This window comes from Quercus robur, chromosome 5 (genome assembly GCF_932294415.1).
Source record: "Quercus robur chromosome 5, dhQueRobu3.1, whole genome shotgun sequence".
NCBI classification, from domain to species: domain Eukaryota; kingdom Viridiplantae; phylum Streptophyta; class Magnoliopsida; order Fagales; family Fagaceae; genus Quercus; species Quercus robur.
Genome location: NC_065538.1, coordinates 19,454,258 through 19,475,264, shown reverse-complemented (window position 1 = coordinate 19,475,264; position 21,007 = coordinate 19,454,258). Strand labels below are relative to the sequence as shown.

The following is a 21,007-nucleotide window of genomic DNA, read 5'->3' as shown; positions in this document are numbered from 1 at the left end:
ATGGTAAAATAAAAATAAAGAGTCTACAATTTTATCACTCACGAGTCACACAACAAGACACTTTAATATGCCAAAAATTGGAAGTTGTGTCTAGGATGATCCCAAAAAGAAAATGATAAGTTGCCACGGAAATGAAGATAAACACTCACAATTTAATAAAAAAGAACTGTGTGTATTATGAAACAAAAAGATCAATAAATAAAAAAAAATTAAAATGGCACAACATCATCAACACGTGCTTATGGGAATTAACAAGACAAGATTGGCAAGTGGCGCACACCAACACAACGCTTGTGCCTACGTCAAACTTTCAACGTAAACCACACGGGTCGGTGAGTCACCACCCTCATTTCAATTCATTCAATTCCATTTCTCTTCCTCCCTTCCTTCTTCTTCTACTTCCATTACCCAAAACTAAAAACTCTCTCTCTCTCTCTCTCTCTATCTGTCAAAACCCCTAATCATCGAACCAAATTCCAATCCTTTTCAATCCTCCCATTCACAAAAGCAAACGGCCTCGAAAAACTGATCAAATCGTCGCGTATTGAGTTGATTAACGGCTCTGATTCGATCTAAAATCTTTGCATGTCGAGGTTCGTGGATCGGTGAAGCTTTGGATTAGGGCTGTGATTCTGAAATTTTGGGTTTTTGAATTGGATTGGATTGGATTTTGGAGCTCGGTGAAAATTTGTGAGAAAAATTAGGGTTTTTATTTTGTAAATTTTTTGGCGAAATGGATTCGAGTAGAAGAGCGGTGGAGTCGTACTGGAGGTCGAGAATGATCGACGGTGCCACGTCGGACGAGGACAAGGTGACTCCGGTGTACAAGCTCGAAGAGATCTGCGAGCTTCTCAGATCGTCGCACGTGAGTATTGTGAAGGAGGTCTCGGAGTTTATACTCAAGCGCCTCGAAAACAAGAGCCCCATTGTTAAACAAAAGGTAATAATTGTGATTATGAATTTGGGTTTTCGATTGGTGTTGTTTGGATTTGGGGATTGGGCTCGGTAGTAGATCTGGGGGGTTCTTGAAATCTTGGGGAATTTTTCTTTTTGTTTTTCTGTTTGGTTGCTGGGAAAGTGAGGGGAAATAGAGAATTAAGAATTTGGGTTTTGGGAAATAAGGTTTTAGATTTTTGTTGTTGTGTTAATGGTGAATGAAATCTTGTTAAGTTATGGCTTTGCAATTGCTTGTGGTTCGTAGGTTTCCAATTTTACTAGTGACCCTATTTTGAATAGCAGCTTTTATTTTCATAGTTTCAAATATTTAGTAAATTGCAATTAGAACCTATAAACTTTTAGGGGATACATTGTGAAGTTTAGTAGGGTTTGATAGAATAGAAAGATATATGGATTATAGATCGATGAGTCTCCGCTGTCATCAGAATTGTAATTTGTGGATCGCTGCCCCACATTGTTTGATGTGGTGTATATGGAGGGAGAGGAACAATTGGCATTTTGAGGACATGGAGAGAACTATGCATGATCTCAAATTCACTTTCCTTAAAACTTTGTTGGATTGGATGTTTAGTTTTGCATGGTCTGTCTTTATGTTCTGTTATTGATTTGATAGATTCTCACATGCTTTGCATGATTGATTGTATGGTCCCAGGTCCCCTATTGTATACTCCATGTATACTTGGGTGACTCTACTTTTGATATCAATAAGAATTGCATTATTTATATAGATAAATAGAAAGATGAGTCTGATCATAATGGTTTCGGATTTTTACTGAAAATTATGATTTTTGTAAGAGATGTGGATACCCCATTTATGCTCAAATTATGTGCAGGCTCTGAGGTTGATAAAATATGCAGTGGGAAAATCTGGTGTGGAGTTTAGGAGAGAAATGCAGAGACATTCAGCAGCTGTTCGCCCGCTATTTCACTATAAGGGACATCCGGATCCTTTGAAAGGGGATGCACTTAATAAGGCTGTGCGGGACACTGCTCATGAGACTATTGCTGCTATTTTTGCTGGGGAAAATGATAAGCCATCTCCTGCTGAAGATCTTAACAAAAGAATACAGGGGTTTGGAAATACAAACTACGAAATGCCATCAGAAGAAAGGAAATCATTTCTTAGTGAGGTAGTTGGTATTGGAAGTGCCTCTATCAAGCAGGGACTTAGTACTTTTGCACAAGGTCATCTATCAAAAAAGAATGAAAATGGAAGCTACAAGAGTCCAACAACTCTTCGGAGGTCATTGACTATTGAATCCGAGCATGGAGATAGATATGAACCTGTTGATTATCGTAATGAGAGTCAGGGTAGTTTTGGGATTTCTAAGAATGCGTCTAGTGGATCTTGGAGCCAGGATTCAAGAGTAACTAAGACCGAAATAACTAATGGGGAGTCTGGTCGAAGTTATAGAGAAAGTAAGACACGTGAAGAGAGATTGTTGGAGACCATTGTAACATCAGGTGGTGTACGTCTACAACCCACTCGAGATGCTATTCAGGTTTTCCTTGTGGAGGCTGCAAAGTTGGATGCATTGGCTTTATGTTATGCCCTTGAGTCAAAGCTTCAATCACCTCAGTGGCAGGTATGTTGATCTTCTTTGTTTATTCATGTAAGTCAAGATTTTTTAATCTACCATACAATGCCTATTCTCCTATAATATATTTCGGTTTCTTTAGATGTGACATGGTTGCTGTAGGCTATCGCTTTTTTTTATTTTTTTTATTTTTTATTTTTTTATTTATAAAAAAATAATAATAATAATTGGGATGCTTATTCTATACTAATTGACATAATATCTTATGGTTTTATGAAATCGGTGTCCTTCAGGTTCGAATGAAAGCCATCTGTGTCCTTGAGTCATTACTGAGAAAAAAGGATGATGAACATTTTTCAACTGTGGAATCTTACTTCAGTGAAAATAAAGATGTGGTGGTGAGATGTTCTGAGTCTCCTCAAGCTTCTTTGAAGGAAAAGGCCAACAAGGTAAAATTTTGTCATTTATTTATTCTTTATTAACTTTTCCTGGGCGAATGTATTTTATCTTGATGTTTTTTTGCTTAATTTGCTTGCAAGGCAATTTTTATCATATGCATTATTCTAAGTGATCCTTTCACCTGCTGTTAGTAATTGACTTTCCAAGATTTGGTGGACTAATTTCTTTGTACTGTGAAGTGTATTTTTATCTTTCCCCTTGAATTAAACCAATCAAAAATGAGGTATGATTGTTGACCATCCATGAGGACAAGTGACTCACTTCAAGGAGGCAGAAACATTTTGCTCTGTTATGAAAGGCTGCTGCTCAAGAATTATTAGATTTTTCTTGTGTGTTAAATAAAACCAGAATAAATTGATTTTCTTCTGCTGATGGTTATGAGGAGGTGCCTTTGATAAACTCAATTATGAATGCTAAATTTTGCTTCACTCTACTTGAAATTCAAATTAAAATTTGATCTGTACCGATATAATTGAGATGGCTAAATAACTATAGATGGTATCTTCCTTGTAAGAGAGCATCCCCACTTTTTATTGGTAAATAGAGTCTACTCCATTTAGGGATTGTTGACCAAATTCTCCCATCTGGAGATAAATATATGGAATGGAATGGTTCTGGCAGGATATTGCTTCATGCTTCATCTCCCTTTCATACTCACTTTTGTCCTTAAAAATTATGTCCATACATAAATAACCAAATCTCTCTTTATCTGAAGATATTTTGGTATAGAAACAGTAACTGCCAATATATAGCTTGGACTGAAACTTTCTTCTTTGATTACTTGGGAAGATCTGTAGTTGAAATAAACAATTGGCTCTTTATGGACAGGTTTTAAACCTTCTGGGTGGAGAACAGGCAGGCAGTGCAGCAATTTATACAGAAAAAACCAAGAAGGCTGATACTACTACCGTTGTTCCAATGCCTGACTTAATAGACACCGGTGATCCAGATGCTTACCAGGAAAATTTTACAAATAGTCAAAGTGATCAAAATATCACAAATCTGTCAACTCCACCTCCTTTGATTGATGATTTATTTGGAGATGGTCCAGGCACTGGTGTAAGTGCTTCTGAATCGAAAAATGATGATGACCCCTTTGCAGATGTGTCATTTCATGCTAGTGATAGCGTAGAACATGCAGATGATCTCTTTTCTGGGATGATTGTTGATGATAAACAGAGTGCTAATGAAAATCATATGGCAGAGAAGAAAAATGGACCTGAACTATTTGATATTTTTGGGTCCAATCATGAACTTCCTCAGGAGCAAGAAACTCATAAAAAAGATCTTAACGATTTGATGGATGGTTTGTCCATTAATGAAAATACCTCTAACATGAAGCAGAAAGGAACCTCTCCAGTAGGTTTTCCTCAAAGTCTGTTCTCAGATTCAAATGGTCATCCCAGCCATCAGGTACCTAATGATGCATTGAGTGGCATGTTCAATTCTCAAACGGCTATGACGAATGCAAATGTCATGTTTCCCCCTGGTGCCATGCCATACAATATATCTCCTGGCTTGATGATGAATCCTACCTTTTCTTCTCAACCTTTAAATTATGCTGCCATGGGGAGTCTCCTTGCTCAGCAGCAATTCCTTGCAACAATGTCTAACCTCCAACACCTTGGGAACATGAACACCCAAAATGCTGGTGTCAGTCATGTTGGGGGAACTAATGGAGCATATGTGCCCGCCCTTCCTGACATATTCCAATCAAACTTTCCAACTCAACAAGCTACCAGTACAATGATGAACAGTTCAAAGAAAGAGGAAACCAGAGCATTTGACTTTATCTCGGTAAGCTTAAGTTCAGATACTTGAGGTTTGACTGTTATTTTTTTTCTTCATGATATATATTTGTTATAAATTTATGGATTTATGTTCAGATTTCTTGTTCTTAAGTTGTTAACTGTAGTCTCACTTGGAGTATGGCTTTTGTTGAAAAGATCTTAAGATTTCTGAAATGGTTTTTGATGGCACTTAAACCCCCCACACCCCCCCCCCCCCTCTTTTTTTCTGGTCAATAACAAGGCCTTCCTGGGTGGATCCTATTCAACTCATTACCCATTATGATTACCATATTTCATTGTATAAATGAGCAGAATTCTCATTCATCACCAAGTTAAATAACTGAAAGTATTTAATTTAATAATTAAAAAAAAAAAAACTTACATAAAAAGAAAAATAATATTTTACAATAAGTTATTGAAAGATTGCTGGTTTATTTACATTGATGTAAGTGGTATTGTAAAGTCTTAATGATTTTTAATAAAATATTTTCAAATAAAGTAGTGGAAGTGATCTTATAAAAATTATAAAAAAAATCTAATTTAATGCTATGACATGCGGTGGAAACTCCTTTTTCATTATACATAACTAGATTGGTGAGTCATATTGAATAAGAGGGGAGAGGAGAATTTATGGTGGAACTTGTGTTGCATTTGCTGTGACAATTGGTCCTCATTGGATGTATGACATAAGATTGAATATGGCATCATCGGGGCTTTAAAGTGGGGGAGTCTCTATAAAAGATTAATTGGCCCATATAGAAAAAACTGTATTTTGTATGTTTATTCACAGAGATCATAAGTTCTTGTATTAGTGACTTGGGCTAATTGAATTACATCTTTTCATTTGTTCATTTGTGCATATATATGGATAGGTACTTTCATTGATTCTACCTATTTTATTGGAAAATGAAAATCAATTCATTATATGGGGTCTTCAATTGGCTATTCTTATCATCCCTAGTTACGTAGTAATCTCTTTAGCACATTGGATTTATGAAATACTACCAAAGGTGATATGGAGTTAAAATGAGATAATGTCTTTTGGTTCTTCCATCCTGGTGTTATCTAATGGATCATCTTTAGATTTTGCCTCCTCCATTAAGCTTTGTATTTTGTCTGTTATGTAGGACCATCTTAATGCAGCTCGTGACCCAAAGAGGGTGGTTTGAATCTTTGAGCTTATGCTTCTTCAGAGACTGCTTTAGGACTTTGATTATGGCTTTACAGCGTGTAGATTGAAGCAGGTTATACAGTTACATCAAAGAAGGCATTATTTTGCAATAATGGAACATTTGCAAATACTACTAGACATGTTTCCATGATAATTGCATTGCAAGCGAGTCGATGTGAAATCCTGGAACTAAGAAGAAAAGAGAGTGGAAATGCTTATGGGATTGTTGTATTCAACATGGAAGAATGAGAGAATGATGTGTAGTTAGTTCGATTAATTATTTGAATCTGTATTGCCAGCACTTGTTGGATGTCTTTCTCTTTTGTAATGCATATTTAGAGTGTACCCCGGCGCGTTCCATTTTTTCTCTTTTAACTTTTTTTTACCCAAGAGGACTACTTATAGTGCATGCTTTTGAACCCAGAGAGTCAATAAAACGCAGTAGATTTTTTATATTTTTTGGTATTGTATATGTGTTTATAATTATATATATGGAGAAAAATGCCCTCGGCCGTGGACAACAAAATGCAGACTGTGCTGCCCCAAACCCCTGTTATATAGCACCTTCAACCTAGCATCACAGAAACCACGACAACACCAAAATAAAATGCAAAATTACAGAAAATTCGTCACTCAAACTCATGGAACGAAAAGATAACAAGAGAGTAAATTATAAAATCGGGTTACTTATGTGAGGATCACTTTTGGTTTTCTTTGATTATCTTTCATATATTTTGAAAATTGCGCTTATTAACTTATGAAACATGTATCAAAGGATGATATAAGTTGGTTTCAGCCATTGGTTTTGTTTGGAAAACATATTTTCAGGCATTTATCTTCTTATCATCTGGATATATCTTTTAGAGTTTCTAGTGGGACAGTGGTGAAATGCACTGAAAAAAAAAATTCAAACATTGCCCACTTGAATTAGTGAATTAGGGTTTGTTTTTGTTTGACCATATTTTAGATCTCACTACCCTAGAAAGGCCAGAGCCAAATCGGTCAAAGAATTGAAAAAGAGAGTAACTCTTGGTTCTCTGATTCAACGAAGTCGTAGAAAAGTAGCTCTACTTCGAGAAAGTTCTAGCTTTTTGGGTCCATATTTTGCAATGTGGAGAAAAACCTCAAACATCATTTTCTTCAAAAATTCAAGAGGCAAAATAAGCCAAGTATTTTTTTTTTTTTTTCCATTTTTGTACCGTTTCTATGATATTTTGCTCGTCATTGGTCCAATTTTAGTTTATTAGTTGTTGATTAAAAGTTTTTTTCGTACTCTTTGCAATGACGCCAAATTTGCTTCGATCGAACGACTAGAATTTTAGTTAAAGCTAGGTCAACTGTAGGATTTAGCCTTAAATTGATCAATTTTACCATTTTTAAGTGTTCTTTACAAAAATGAATGGGTATTGACCTTGGTTGACTGTAGTTTTAATTCAAAATACATTTCCTTCATTCAATCGACACAAAATATAGTCTAGAGTTAATTTTGAGATTGGTTTTAAAAAGGTGTCTTGGTCTTTTGGGAGAATTTTGAAAATTTTAAGACGGTTAAAATGGGTGGTGACAATTACAAAGGTGAAAAAAATTGTTGAAATATACAAATATCAATAGCAAAAACAAGCTATACAAAGTTTCCAGGGGAAAAAAAATTTCAATGAAATAAATTATAAGAAACATCATAAGGCCTGTACAAAAATTCGTTGACCAACAATTGGGAAGTAACAAGTTCATACGTCTATATAGAATTTGAAAAAAAAGAATATTTCAAAAAGTCAAGTATAAAGAAGGAAAATAGAAAAAGAAAAAAAAAAAAGGCACACTGTTTAAAGTCCTGATTACCATAAGCACCTACAACCAAAAATTACTGAAACCTAAGCTAGTGGGCAGTGGCCTTGAAGCCTAAGCCAAAGAAATGTAATATCACTCAAGGTTTTCTGACCTGGACTAGACCGGATGGTCGGACCATAAAAAACGGAAATCGGATTGAAATTTGGTTTTTTAAGCATAGAAAACCGGGCATATGTGGTAATTCTGTGAACCCTTAAAACCGAGGTTGGACCGCACAAACCGGTGGCAAGAATCGTGCAGTCCAACCCCTTAGCAATTTAAAAAAAATAAAAATAAAAACAACCTAACACAATTTTATTCTATTTAATTAAACTATCCATCTCTTACAAGGAATAAAAGAAAAATTATAATTAAAATCCTTCAAAGATATTCAACTTTACTTCAAAAATTAATAAAAAATTTTAATGTTTTCATGGTTATTATTTTATTTTATAACTTTCTTATTTAATTATTAAATATATGCTTGAAAATCATTAAATTTCCCTCATATATATATATATATATATAGATATATTAGTCAATTTTGCTAGTTTTATAAATTTAATATCTATATTTAGGCTTTAATTAATTATTAAATTAATTATGACGTTATCACAGTTTGACCCCGGTTCAACTTTAGTTCGACCACAAAAACTTTAAATCTCTCACTTTTACGGTTCAATGAATGGTTCGAGTCTGAAAACGTTGATATCACTTTCTTCAAAACTGGAAAAAGAAAATGAATGCAGTGTTTGATTTGTTTGATTCTTGGTTATTCAATGCAAAGGGGTTTGCTTGTGTGTTATGGTTCTTGATTAAGTTTTAGTTTGTTCAAATTAAAGGTAAAGGTTTCTTTTGATATAGATATGTGATAGAGCAATTCTCCAATATAATGGTGATTCTCTGTTTTCCCCTTACGTTTTGGTTACTTTGAATTCACTTTTACTTTATTGAGGCACCATTTCATTACAACAAATTACTTTTATTACCATGTTTTGTAAATATCAAAAATTATTTCTGGTTTCATAAGTAATTTCTACTGATGTTTTATAATGTTAATTTCCTAAGCTTATTGTGCATAGATTTGGTTAAGGTGGTTCCTGATGAGTGAAAGTAATTTTTTGCTAATTTGGTTTTTGTATACAAAGAGGTCAGTGTCAATTTGGTTCTTCTTGTTTCTTAATTTTGCAAAACCCTTATGAGAGTGAAATAGTATGGGTTGGGTAAAAAGTACAATATTGTTGTAGTGTGAATTTGATGGCCTAATCAAAACTTGCCACCTCATTTAATAATCCAAGTAATCTCCAACTCAACTCAGAGAAAACCGCTCATAAAAAAAAAAAAAAAAAAAAAAAAAAAAAACTCAGAGAAAACCTATCGGAAGCCAAAAATCTATCCTTCTCTCCAGTCTCCAGCACCTCTCTCTATGTGTGCATGTGTAATGTCCACCTAAACATATTTACGGAGAAGAGAGAAAAGTGAGTGATATCATATAGTAAATAGTCCTAGTATAATAAGTCTAAGATTGTCATATATATTCTAGTATGGATTAGCTAGCTAGCCCAGTTAATTCACATTACAAGAATTGTACATTTACACATTGTATGTGATATGGTCCTTGGAGAATGGGTCTAAAATTTTCAATGCAGTGTCATTTAAATTTTTTATTAAAAAATTAGCTGTCATGTGTCTATAAAAAAAATGTCACCTCATTGTTTCCTTATAAACATGTTAACAAAATAACAACCAAAAAAGGAATTGAAAATTGAGAGAATTGTGTAATTGCATTAAGTGACTAGCTTATTACAATATATTTTTTTCCATAGGATTTCAATATTTATGTTCAATGGTGTTTAAAGTTGTTCTTTAATTTTTTTTTTTTTTTTTTGAGAAACTAAAAAAATATGGTACTTAAAGTAATTAAAACTTTCTCTTTCATATTATTATTATTATAATAATTTTTTTGACGTTACATCTAGTGTCAAATCCCATAAGTTATAATTTTTACAGTATATTACAGTATGTCAATTTTCTTATTGTGCAAGTTCAGTGTCAAGTTGTTTGTCCAAAAAAAAAGTTCAATGTTAAGTTGTTAATGACAGCCAAAAAAAAAAAAAAGGTTAACGTCCTATGCTCCTGTATACGTATAGAGTCTACAGTACATACTATTCAGCTCGAAAATGAAAAGTAGAAAATCCCAGACCATGAGAAAAACAAAAAACTCTCTCTTTCTTCATATCTTTCTCTATCCAAAATTCAAAAACTCTCTCACACCATTGCTCAATCTCCATGGCTACAGCTAGTAGCCACTGCGTCCCACACCTCCACTATCGACGGAGTTCCGGTACGTTCCTATCTCTCTCCTTCGGCCGCTGGAGGTGCTATCGTCGGTGCCACCACTACTGGTGGCCGCCGAGTCCTCCTCTCTTTCTCTTAATTGTCTTTTCTCTTTTATTTTTATTTTTGTTTCTCTTTTTATTTGCCTTTTAGAAGTGACTGAATCCCTTAGAGTTTTGTTTAGTGACTAGGTTTCCTTTTGAGTATAAAGCTTGATGATCTGCTTTGGGTTTGAAAATTTGGGGCTTTTGGGTATAGCCGAATGTGTTTTGATTAAGTATCTGCCTGTAGTTGTTGTGTGGTGTTGTCTTTGACATCAGTCCAAAAATTAGGTTGCTTAGTCATGAACAGGGGCGTAGCCAGGAATTTGTACATGGGAGGGCCAATTCGAAGGTTGAAATCGATGACGATGAGTATCATTACTGTATGGATAGTCTATATTTTTAGGTTGATATGAACTTTTTTTGAGATAAGCTCGTCGGATTTCATCTTGTTTGTTGATAGGAAATTCACATATTTGGGGGCTGGTAGGCAGCGGTACCAGTGCTGAAAGTGTATCAAAGAAGACAAAACAACAAAGTTCCAAAACTAAAGCTAAACCAGCTGATGAAGAAAGAAAAAATTGGTCAGAAATTTTTTTTTTTTTGGACTACGAGGATAGAGTCTGGAGTTTTGGGGGTTGGTAGGCAGCAGTACCAGTGCTGAAAGTGTATCAAAGAAGCCAAAAAAAAGAATGAGAAGTAAAAAGGGATAAGGGATTCCGTGGGTCAGGGTGGGTTTTTAAAGAGGGAGAGAAATTGTAATTTTGTTGTTATTTGGACTTAGAGAATTTAAATGAAGTGGGCCAACATCTTTTTGTTTTATTTAGAGTACCTAAAACCAGTGGCGACTTCAGGAAATTTTTTCAGGATATTCCTTACACAGTTTAATAAAAAAAGAAATTCATATATTGACACCAACAACAACAAAAAAATATGCAAATTCATATTTGAACGAAGATTTTCTAAGTTAAAGTTAATACAAATCCGCTTAGAAAATGAAGATGAATCTTTCACAAAAAATAAATCTTAGGTACAAGGTTTCTTTATCAAATATTTGTCAATAATAACTAGCAAAATAATAAACAATAAATTATAAATTCATTTGAAATATTAATAAAATTATTAATTATTTTTATTTAATTGTTTAATTATTTTTCTTTACTAACCACTAATAATCTAGCACACACCTTACTGTTTAGTTGGTTTTGCACAATGTAAAAGATACAAGTACACTGCATCATCCACCTGATTGAACCCACTGTCTAACATAGTCCATTTTTTTTTTTTTTTTTTTTATTTTTGTCTTTTAATAATGTGTTGTTCTGGGTGTTGCTTTTAAGTACAGAAATACACAATTACATATTTACATATATATATATATATATATATTTATATATATATACACTTACACAAAAAGCCTATTTAGCCAAAGGAGAACTAGAGGAAAGCCTAAGTCTAAGTCAGAGCAAAGAAAAAGAGAGATTTCAAAAGACAAAAAAATAGTCACAAGGACAAGGCAGAGCAGAGATGAGATAAAAGAAAAAGAGAGAGAGAACGCCGCTCTCAGTGAGGCTCAGAGCAGAGATGAGATAAAGAAAAAGAGACATAACTGAAATACCTTGATGTTGCCTGAGGTTCTTATCCCGATCTCGCCGTCGCGGTGTCGCCAATCTCCGATCTGGGCAAGGGAATCTCTGATCTCGCCGTCGACTGCTCTGGGTGTGGCTGTTGCAGCGTTGCTGAGTCGCTTTTGCAGAGGACCTGAGGTTTCCGTTGCCGTTGGTTGTTGTCGTTGAGCTGTTCTGGTTTTGCTTTTTTTTTTTGATAAATGGTTTTGCTTTACTTGATGAATCTGTTGCTCATGCTCTGGTTTCTTTAGGTTAGGTTGTATCTTATTTTTTATTTTATCATTATTATTAATTTTTTTTTGAGATTCCGTAGGTTTGCTACGCTTTACCTTGTTTTTTTTTTTATTGGGTTCCTAATATGTTGTTTAAGATTGGTGGGCTTGTCCCGTTACATTTTTTTTTTTTTTTTTTTTTTTTTTTAGATTTTAGTTCAAAATTTTTATTTGGGCTTTTTTTTTTTCGCTTGAAAGTAGAACAAATGAATTTTTTTTTTTCTTTCTGAGGGTGTTAAAGCTGGGGCTGGGCTGGGAGAATAGTTGATATGTGGGTAGGGGGGGCCGGCTGTCCAATGTTGGGGGTGCCCATTTATTTTTTCTTCATAGTCTAATGGAATTTTTTTTTTTTTTTTTTTTTTTGTAGGGGCTACGGCCCCCCCAAGCCACTACGTGGCTCCGCCCCTGGTCATGAACTCATGATGTATGCCAAATATCATTATGAAATTTCTCTTCTTCTTTTTTCCTAATATTTTTTAGGTATCTGTTCCTTTTCTAAATTTGGATTGACTATGAAGATGGGTATTTTGCTGGTGGATAATAAATTTTGTTTCTTGTAGTTCATTTTAAAGATATAAACTGTGGCTCAGGTAATGAGGTACAGTGTTTGTGAGCTTAGAATAATGATTCTTGTTTGTCAAATATTTCTAGTTGAACTTTAATTCTTCTGGGGCATTTCTATGTTATATAGATATGGTATTCATTTATTAACTTTAATTCTACTTGGGCATTTCTATGTCATACAAATATGGTACTAATTTAGACAATAAAGCAGTTGCAGTTGGATTTGGGCACAATTGAGCTTATGAACAAGAGTTTGTTTATGCACTTTTTTATTTTCCATTTATTGTCGAAAAAGGTTATATGGAGCAATAACTAATAACTATGTCTCTTGTTTTCTTATTAACTGGATAAAAAATTAGCCTCTGCTGCAATGAAGTTCAATGTATCTTGCCAGAAAAATGTTTTGAAGCATTCCATGAAGCATTGAAGCCATGTATCTTGCTGTCAATAGGCTAATTTTTCAGTATCAATGAAACACTGAATGTATTCTTTAGTTTTGACACTTACTAGTTTTCATGTTCATTTACAAAAACTTTTACATGGATTTAGAGTACAAACCAAGAAGAATGTAATAAAATATAGTTATTCTTTTATTGATATTGGTTTGAGAATGTAATAAAATGTAATTGATTGTGTGCCTTTTATTTCTAATTTCTTGTAATGTTGTTGGTGTTTGTTTGAGTTTCGGTGTTGAATCAGTCTGAGTTTCGGTGTTGAATTGGTGAGTTTTGGTGTTGAGTCGGTTGAGTTCGGTGTTGACTCGGTTTGAGTTTCGGTGTTGAATCGGTCTGAGTTTGGTGTTGAATCGGTCTGAATTTCGGTGTTGAATCTGTGGGTTGCTTGCCGGTTTGAGTGTGGGTTTTTTCTGGGTTTGGTGAGTGGTGGTGGGTTGGTTGGTGTGGGTTTGGTGAGTGGTGGTGGTGAGCGGTGGAGGGCTTTTTTCTGGGATTTGTTGTTTGTGGTGGATGGTGATGGTGAGTATTTTTTTCTGGTGGTGGGTAGCAGTTCCGATTTGGGTTTTGTTTTTGTTTTTTTGGGTTTGTGGGTATGGATATCTGATCGGTGGTATGGAGTTTGTGGCTGTGCGTTTGGTGGTTGATCGTGGTTAGGGTTTTTGGTTGATTTTGTGGGTTTGGTAGATGGCGGGTATCCATGGGTGCCCACCAAATGTAATCACTGTAAGTCTTTTGGTCATTTGCTAGGGTAAAGTGGTTAAATTTAGGGGATCAAAATTGTTTTAAGTTCCAAATTTGCATTCAGCGTAACTGATTTGCTTGAGATTTTGACTCCCCTCCTTGCATCTCTTTTGTTTATAATTACATTTGAGTATAGTTGTCTTCTGTTTTTTAAGCTTTTCTCCCCTATTTTCCCCAGATAAAACCTTTGGTGAAGGCAACTAAAGACATACTAATGAGCACTGACTATGACTGGCATAGAGTTTTTGGTAATTGCATTAATTTTCTGTTACTTCTTTTCATGCTTTCCAACTTAATTTGTAAAAATTTTAAAAAGATTTTGTTGTCAATGCAGCTGAACCAAAGAATAGAAATGTCATATCAAGCTGGCCACCGATGATCTTGATCACCTTGCAGAGGTGAAATTCATTTATTTAATTTTTCTTTCTATCTATCTTTCATTATGTTAGGTCATCATAAACCATCATCTTTGTACCTTTGTTGAGCTATCATACTTGTGCAAAATACTGTGACCTGAGCTAAATTTATTAATTGGGCATCTTCCAGTCGTACTTAGGTTAGCCACTAAAATTGGGCTTGTGATAATTGAAACTAAGGTAATCAGAATGCCCCTGGGCTACTGGATTGTACCTACTATATTGTCTAAAAGTTGTAAGAGAATCTTTACAATTTATTAACACCAAATGATGTTTTCCTTTGTGTAAAATAGATCCTGCATACCATTAGGTTAATTATATAAGCCTCATTCAGCTCTCTCCTAGTCAACTTCATTTCGTAAACAAATGCTTCTGCGAAGAGCTGTTTGCTGAACTAAAAGATATTGAGTATAAGGCCATCATTCTTTATATTTTTACACATACAATACCTAAGTCGTCAAATCACGTTACTTTTACAATCAGATGAGTGAGTTCTTTTCATGAGGGAACTTAGGCTCAAGTTGATTTATTGGAATCATTATGTAATAGTGTAATAATGAAATTGCATGAGGTCAAAACTGTGGCTTTGTTAATTTCTACTTGCTCTAGTCCTTACCTGGTGCAATCAACACATATTGGGTGCCTTCAAATAATTCAAGATCAGAGGGATTCTCTTTATTAAAGAGTTTTGCAAAGGTATTCCTTGTAATCTCAATACTTTAATGATTAAGATCACCTTATAAAAAGTACATTTGTACAACATCACTAATTTTAAAGCATTTGTAGATTACGGCAAACCATAAAAGTGAAAATGAAATATTTTCCTGTTTATGGAATGAAATTATATGTGTCTTCTGTGAGGAAGATCTGATAAGCACGAGGTAAGACTCAAATATTTTACTTTGTTGTCTTGACTGTTTGTCTACCTTTGCAGATTGAAGCTGCTCTGAATATTGCTACTCAATATGGATCCACTATTGCAGAAAGCTAACAAAAGGACTCTGAACTTTGGAGGCTCATATGTAGGGATGAATGTACAAGATTTGCTGTGCTTGAATTTGACAAACATGTCCTGCATGAAGGTGACAGAAAAGGAGAAAAGGTATTTACAGTGACTGGTTCCTTATCATGAAAAGCATATGTTTTTAAATTTCAAATGATCTAATTTTTTAGATTGAAAAAAATCTGATATTCTTTTATATTTTGTTACTAGTTCTTCAAGTTTTATGCTTAAGGAATCTTAGCAACTGAGAAAGTTAATCAAAATAAGTTGCTGTCATTTATTCCCACCCCAACCTTTTCCCCCTTCTTTGATGATAGGTTGTATAAATAGGAATTTAATATATGCAACAATGGTTCTTTATTTGGCACAATTAATTATCAAGTCTTTTTTGTTTTTGTTTTTCATCTTGAGGTCCTCTAGACTTTGTTTAGGTTCAATACTATGTTTTGTACTTATTATATAACAATTTCGTTTTTTGTGGTGGATTTTCCTAGCTGAGTCTTTTATTTTATTTTCTTTCTATTATTTTTTTTCTTCTTTTTATGGATAAGTGAACGACTTATTAGAAAGTTTAATAGGAAAAACAACCCAAGTACAAGGGAGAAGTACAAAAGACATGGAAAATCATTTCTTTATTGCTTGAACCATATAAATTGAATATTCATATTCCATGTAGCAACATTGTAACTTCAGCAAAAGTGTTGCTTTTCTTTAGTTTTTATGAAAAAGCATGGAATGTTCTAAAAGCTCAATAATTTTTATCCTATTTTGTATTATTGGTAGAGTTTATGTTTTCGATTGTAATGTATCAGGTTTATCAACTTTTTGATTGATGGAATTGAAAGAAATATTTCGGAAAATACATTTCTGGAAATAACACTTACTGCTCATAGACATGCCATGTCTTTGTATAATTAGGGTAGGTTCAATTGTTAGACTGAAAACACTTAATAGTATACTATTTCCTTCATAAATATGAGTAGTAAGATGTTACCAACTACTAATGAAAAATCTTGTATCATGCTCTTGTTAATAAATCTACTTTTATAGTTTGAACTATTTGGTAGATTATGTTTTCCTTGCCATGTTCAACGAAATTTCAAATGATTTTAGAACTTAATGTAATTATATCAGTTAAGATAAAAGCAAATTACTTTTTGAAGTTTTGATAGATTAGCTTCACATGTAATGAGGAGACAGTGTTGACGCAGGACAACCAAAACAAAATTGAAATAACGGAAAAATAAAAGATATGACCTAGGAGTCAACACCTAGGCCTTGCTTGGAGTCAGCACCAAGCGGGGAAACCACTAGGAGTCAACACTTAGGGTAGACCTGGAGTCAGTACCAAACCAAAGAAAGACCAAACGACCATTTTTTTTCATTCATCAAAATATCAACTATCTTCTCAAGAAGTACAATAGGTTGTTTATAAAGGATTGCTAAACCCTAGTTCTAATTGGTTAGGAAACCCTGATTGCCTTATTACAAAAATAACTTTGCTTCCTAAATTAAAATACTAATAGCCCAATAAACTACGACCTAAAACATAAAAATATAATTGACTTGCAAACATAAATAATATTAAACAATAATTTTCTTGCATCTCCCGCATCATTCTCCTCTGGTTGGAGAAAACTCAACCTCGAGTTTTAAAGCATTGAAGGATTAGGATACTAACAAATAACACTTGCTTCAAGTCTGAAATCACCTTAGGGAGCACAAGGAAAAGAAAAATATTGAATTCCACCCCATCAAACTCATTTGGAATAACAAAATCAATGTGTGGATTTAGTATAATCTCTTCTTGAACCTTATGAACCATAGGAAGCACTGTGGTTTTAAACTCTTCGACCTCACCAAGATGTAGATCTTCAAGGACCGTGGAGGGTTGATCAGAAGCACGTTCAACAACTTCAACTATCACATCATGTGCACCTAACGCCATACTCTCTTTAGGCACCATCTCTTCACCTTGCTGCTCTTCAATAGATTCATTTCCTTGCACGCATGTTAAAGCAATACTTGTCGAGGCACGTACATTTGTGTCAACATTAGGCTTTGCTTTTGCTGGAGGATTCTCCACGACCAAGATATCATCATCAATGTTGTCTTTTATTGGGGTAGCAGTAAGTTCATTGTGATCTAGTATCCTTAGTTTCCCAATTGAATCGGTTTGAGTCTTCTTTTGCTTCATTTGAGCAATCCTGTCTTGAACATTTTTCATGAGCTCTACAGATAATTCCTTTAATTCCTTGGTAGATTGTTCAAAAGTGCGTTGAGGACATGAAATGGGATGAGGTTGAGGATTCATTGTATTTGCTTCAACTTGAAAAGTACAACACTGAGATTGGGGTAGATACTTAGCTCGATAGTATGGTGACAAATACTCATCACAAAGCTTTTCTTTCATATCTTCCCACACACTAATGGCAGGTTCATAATTCATATAGCAGAAATATTCAAGCTTCTCCCAAAACCTTTGTGCTTTACCTCTTAACTTCAACTTGGCATACCTAACCTTTTTGTTATCTGCAAAATTTGCTTGCTCAAAGAATTGCTCCATCCCATTCATCCAATTGACAAAATCTCGTGGATAAGTATTACCACCATCAAAATAAGGTGCTTCAGATATTACCATAGCTCACCTTGTCAGTGGCCAACTTACTGCACTTGATAGTCACGGGCTTGGTTCCTCAATTGAGTGGGTCTAATTGGACAAAATGGATCTGTGAAAAAAAAACAACTTAAGGGCCCATACGTGCAATGGGCTGGCAGCAACAATACTTTATTTATTTAGTGAAATACAATAAAGAAATAACTACAGTTTAAAACTAAATTCTGCAAATTCCAAACATTAAAAGCACCGAAGCTGAAGAAACTAGAAGCAACGAAACTAAAAGGGAAAAGAAGCGGCGGAGCAATCATGAAGCGGCGTTCAGTCAACGGCGGAGAGGCGGTATGGGTTCATCGGCGTTCACGGTCAGCGGTGCTCGATGGTGCAGAGTAGAGCTTGCACATCAGATTGCGGTGATGGAACCGGCGAAGCATGAAGCGGCATGGTGAGAGCGGTGTTGATGGCGAGTTGGCGTAGGTGGTTCTCAGCGGCGTGAATCCAGTATTGACATTGGCGGCTTTGGTGGGCTTCTAACTCCTTTGTTTCTAGTCTGGTGGCTGGTGGTTGTTGGGTTCCGCGTTGGTGGGTGTTGATCACTAGGAGTTAGCACTTAGGGTAGATCTGGAGTCAACACCAGACCAAAAAAAGACCAAACGGTCATTTTTTTTCATTTATCAAAATATCAACTATCTCCTCAAGGAGTACAATAGGTTGCTTATAAAGCATTGCTAAACCCTAGTTCTAATTGGCTAGGAAACCCTAATTGCTTTATTACAAAAATAACCTTGCTTCCTAAATTAAAATACTAATAGCCCAATAAACTACGACCGAAAACATAAAAATACAATTGACTTGCAAACATAAATAATATTAAATAATAATTTTTCTTGCATCTCCCGCATCAAGTGTATTTTGGTACTGAAATTGACATGAGAATGAAGATGTGTATCAATTTTCTTGTCTCATGCAACAAGTTCTGCAAAGCCATATTGGATGGCAAGGAAGCGCAAAGCAAGAATAATTCTAGTAACACGTCTTACCATGTTAATGGACCTCAAATACTCTTGCTCTTCACAACACCAAATTTTCCAACTGTCAGTTGCCGAAATACCAAGCTTTATTGGGCTGTATAGCCATTTTATGCAGTCCTCCCAATCCTCCCCTATCTTGTTCCAAGAAACTCCCAAAGGATTAAAAATGAAAGGGATGTACAACCATGAAGCTACCAGGATGAAAATTGAGGATGATACAACTGTGTTGAAATCTTGAGTAGCAAGTTTAAAGTAAATCAGTATTATGATGATCTCCATCGCTTTCACATAATGACTCCTTGAATACATTCAGTAATTCTTAGCAAACCTTTCATGGCGGATTACAAAACCATGCCCTGTTGCTCAATACTTTGCCCCACCATGCAGGATTGTATGCCCAAAATAATGGGCCTTCGCCCTAAGTGAAAAAAAGGAAAAATCCATCTAATAATGCCTTTAGAAACCCACTCTCTATTCCAATCTCAATGAGATTAGGCACCAAAACTAATAACCCTACCTGTAGAAAAAATTAAGTACCTATTACATGCACTAATTATTCTCCTCCTAACTCACTTCCACTTCTAGGCTTCACTGAAAACAGTTTTGGACTTCCTCCAAATCTTCTTTTGGCTTTTATTAAGAACAAAAAAAAGGTTGCTGTACAGGTAAACATATATTACCATGATTGCCATGTGCAGAAGAAAGAAAAAATCCTTTTAGCTAAAAAGACAAAAAGTTGAGAGAAACACAAAGAAAATTAGTAAACAAAATCCTCATTGCTCATTTTTTCATATTGAACAAGCACCGGAAAGTTTTGACTAAAATTCATGAAAATGAAAACTTCAATTTAGCTTGTGTTAAGTTGGTGGCTTGCTTGTCAAAACAATTGACCTAGTCTTATCAATATCGGACTCTATTAGCCTCCTAGTTCTTTCATTATATGTTGTGCAGCCATACACCTAATACATTCCCAAGCTGACTTTTATGTCTAATATATATATAGCTTTTCTGTAAGCTATCTCAACAGACTTATTAATAATAGTTATTCAACTTTCTTTCAATTTAAACTTTTTTTGGGTAATAGGTTACCTTGGAATTGAAATAGAAACCCACTGTAGAAAAGTAGCAGGACAACATTCAAAAAAAGTTGAAAGAACCAGCTAATTTGTAGATGTCCCGACTCCCAACTAAGCATCTACTCTCCATTGCCACAAGCCACCTTTGCTTCATAGAGGCAAATTTGCTTCAGCCCAATATTGTTACCCTTAGTAACTTGGATGTACTCATGATGAGTTATGTTTCCATTTCTTAATGTTGAGTTGAAACCTGCATGTAAAAATTATGTGTCAAGTAAACTAAATTTTATGGATCCATACAACGTAGAAGTTCCATGATGATACCAGCGTAAATGTCCTCGCTTATGTCCTCTCTTAGATTGATGCCCTAGGAAGCCTTGCTTATGCCACCATTGGTAATGTGGAATATTTTGTCAAATACATTTGGATGACCATAGTGGAACCGAACCATAAAACAACCCAAAACAATTTTGAGATGTAATAAAAATATTTTATTGTATCATAGCTCTATGCCTTACAATCAGGTGCTTATGTAAGAATTGGTGTCCAAACAACAACATTGCCTAAGCAAGACATAAATAAAATAAAACAAAAAAGCAAAAGATGGAAATAAGTTATAAAATTGCTACCATACTGAAATCAAAACATCCATGTTCATACATCATGACAAACAACATTAATGATTTATAAAAATCCTTATTTTTCCGATCCAATCTAAAAGTAAAATATGCCACCAATTAATTCATTATAGTCTCTTTATCTTAACTATGAGGTCTACCAAATACTTGCCACTCATTCAAGAATATATTACATAAGGAAACACAGAAAAGAAGGAAAATAGATGAGAGAACACATACTTCAAAAGTCTTGGAAGAACTCTTTGGACAATGGAAACAAAGTTCCTATCTTGAATTGACATGAACCAAGCCAAAGAAGATATGTTGTAGTTAGGGCTATCCACGGGTTGGACTAGGTCGGTTTTGGACCCATCTCGAACCCGACTTGCTGGCATCGGGTGGAAGGCCGAGGGACCCAAAACCGACTGCCGGCATCAATCGGTTGAATTGGTTTCGGGTTCGGGTGA

The 21,007-nt window shown here is 34.8% G+C and overlaps 1 protein-coding gene across 1 annotated transcript; it reads left to right on the top strand.

Annotated features, from left to right (window-relative positions):
• Window positions 1–324: 324 nt before the first annotated feature.
• On the top strand, window positions 325–6,370 carry LOC126725405 (protein MODIFIED TRANSPORT TO THE VACUOLE 1). Its single transcript, XM_050430119.1, has 5 exons — window positions 325–940; window positions 1,791–2,543; window positions 2,789–2,944; window positions 3,783–4,751; window positions 5,872–6,370. Exons 1-5 carry the CDS (start codon window positions 734–736, stop codon window positions 5,911–5,913), a joined length of 2,127 nt encoding a protein of 708 aa, XP_050286076.1. The 5' UTR covers window positions 325–733; the 3' UTR covers window positions 5,914–6,370.
• The last annotated feature ends 14,637 nt before the right edge of the window (window positions 6,371–21,007 follow it).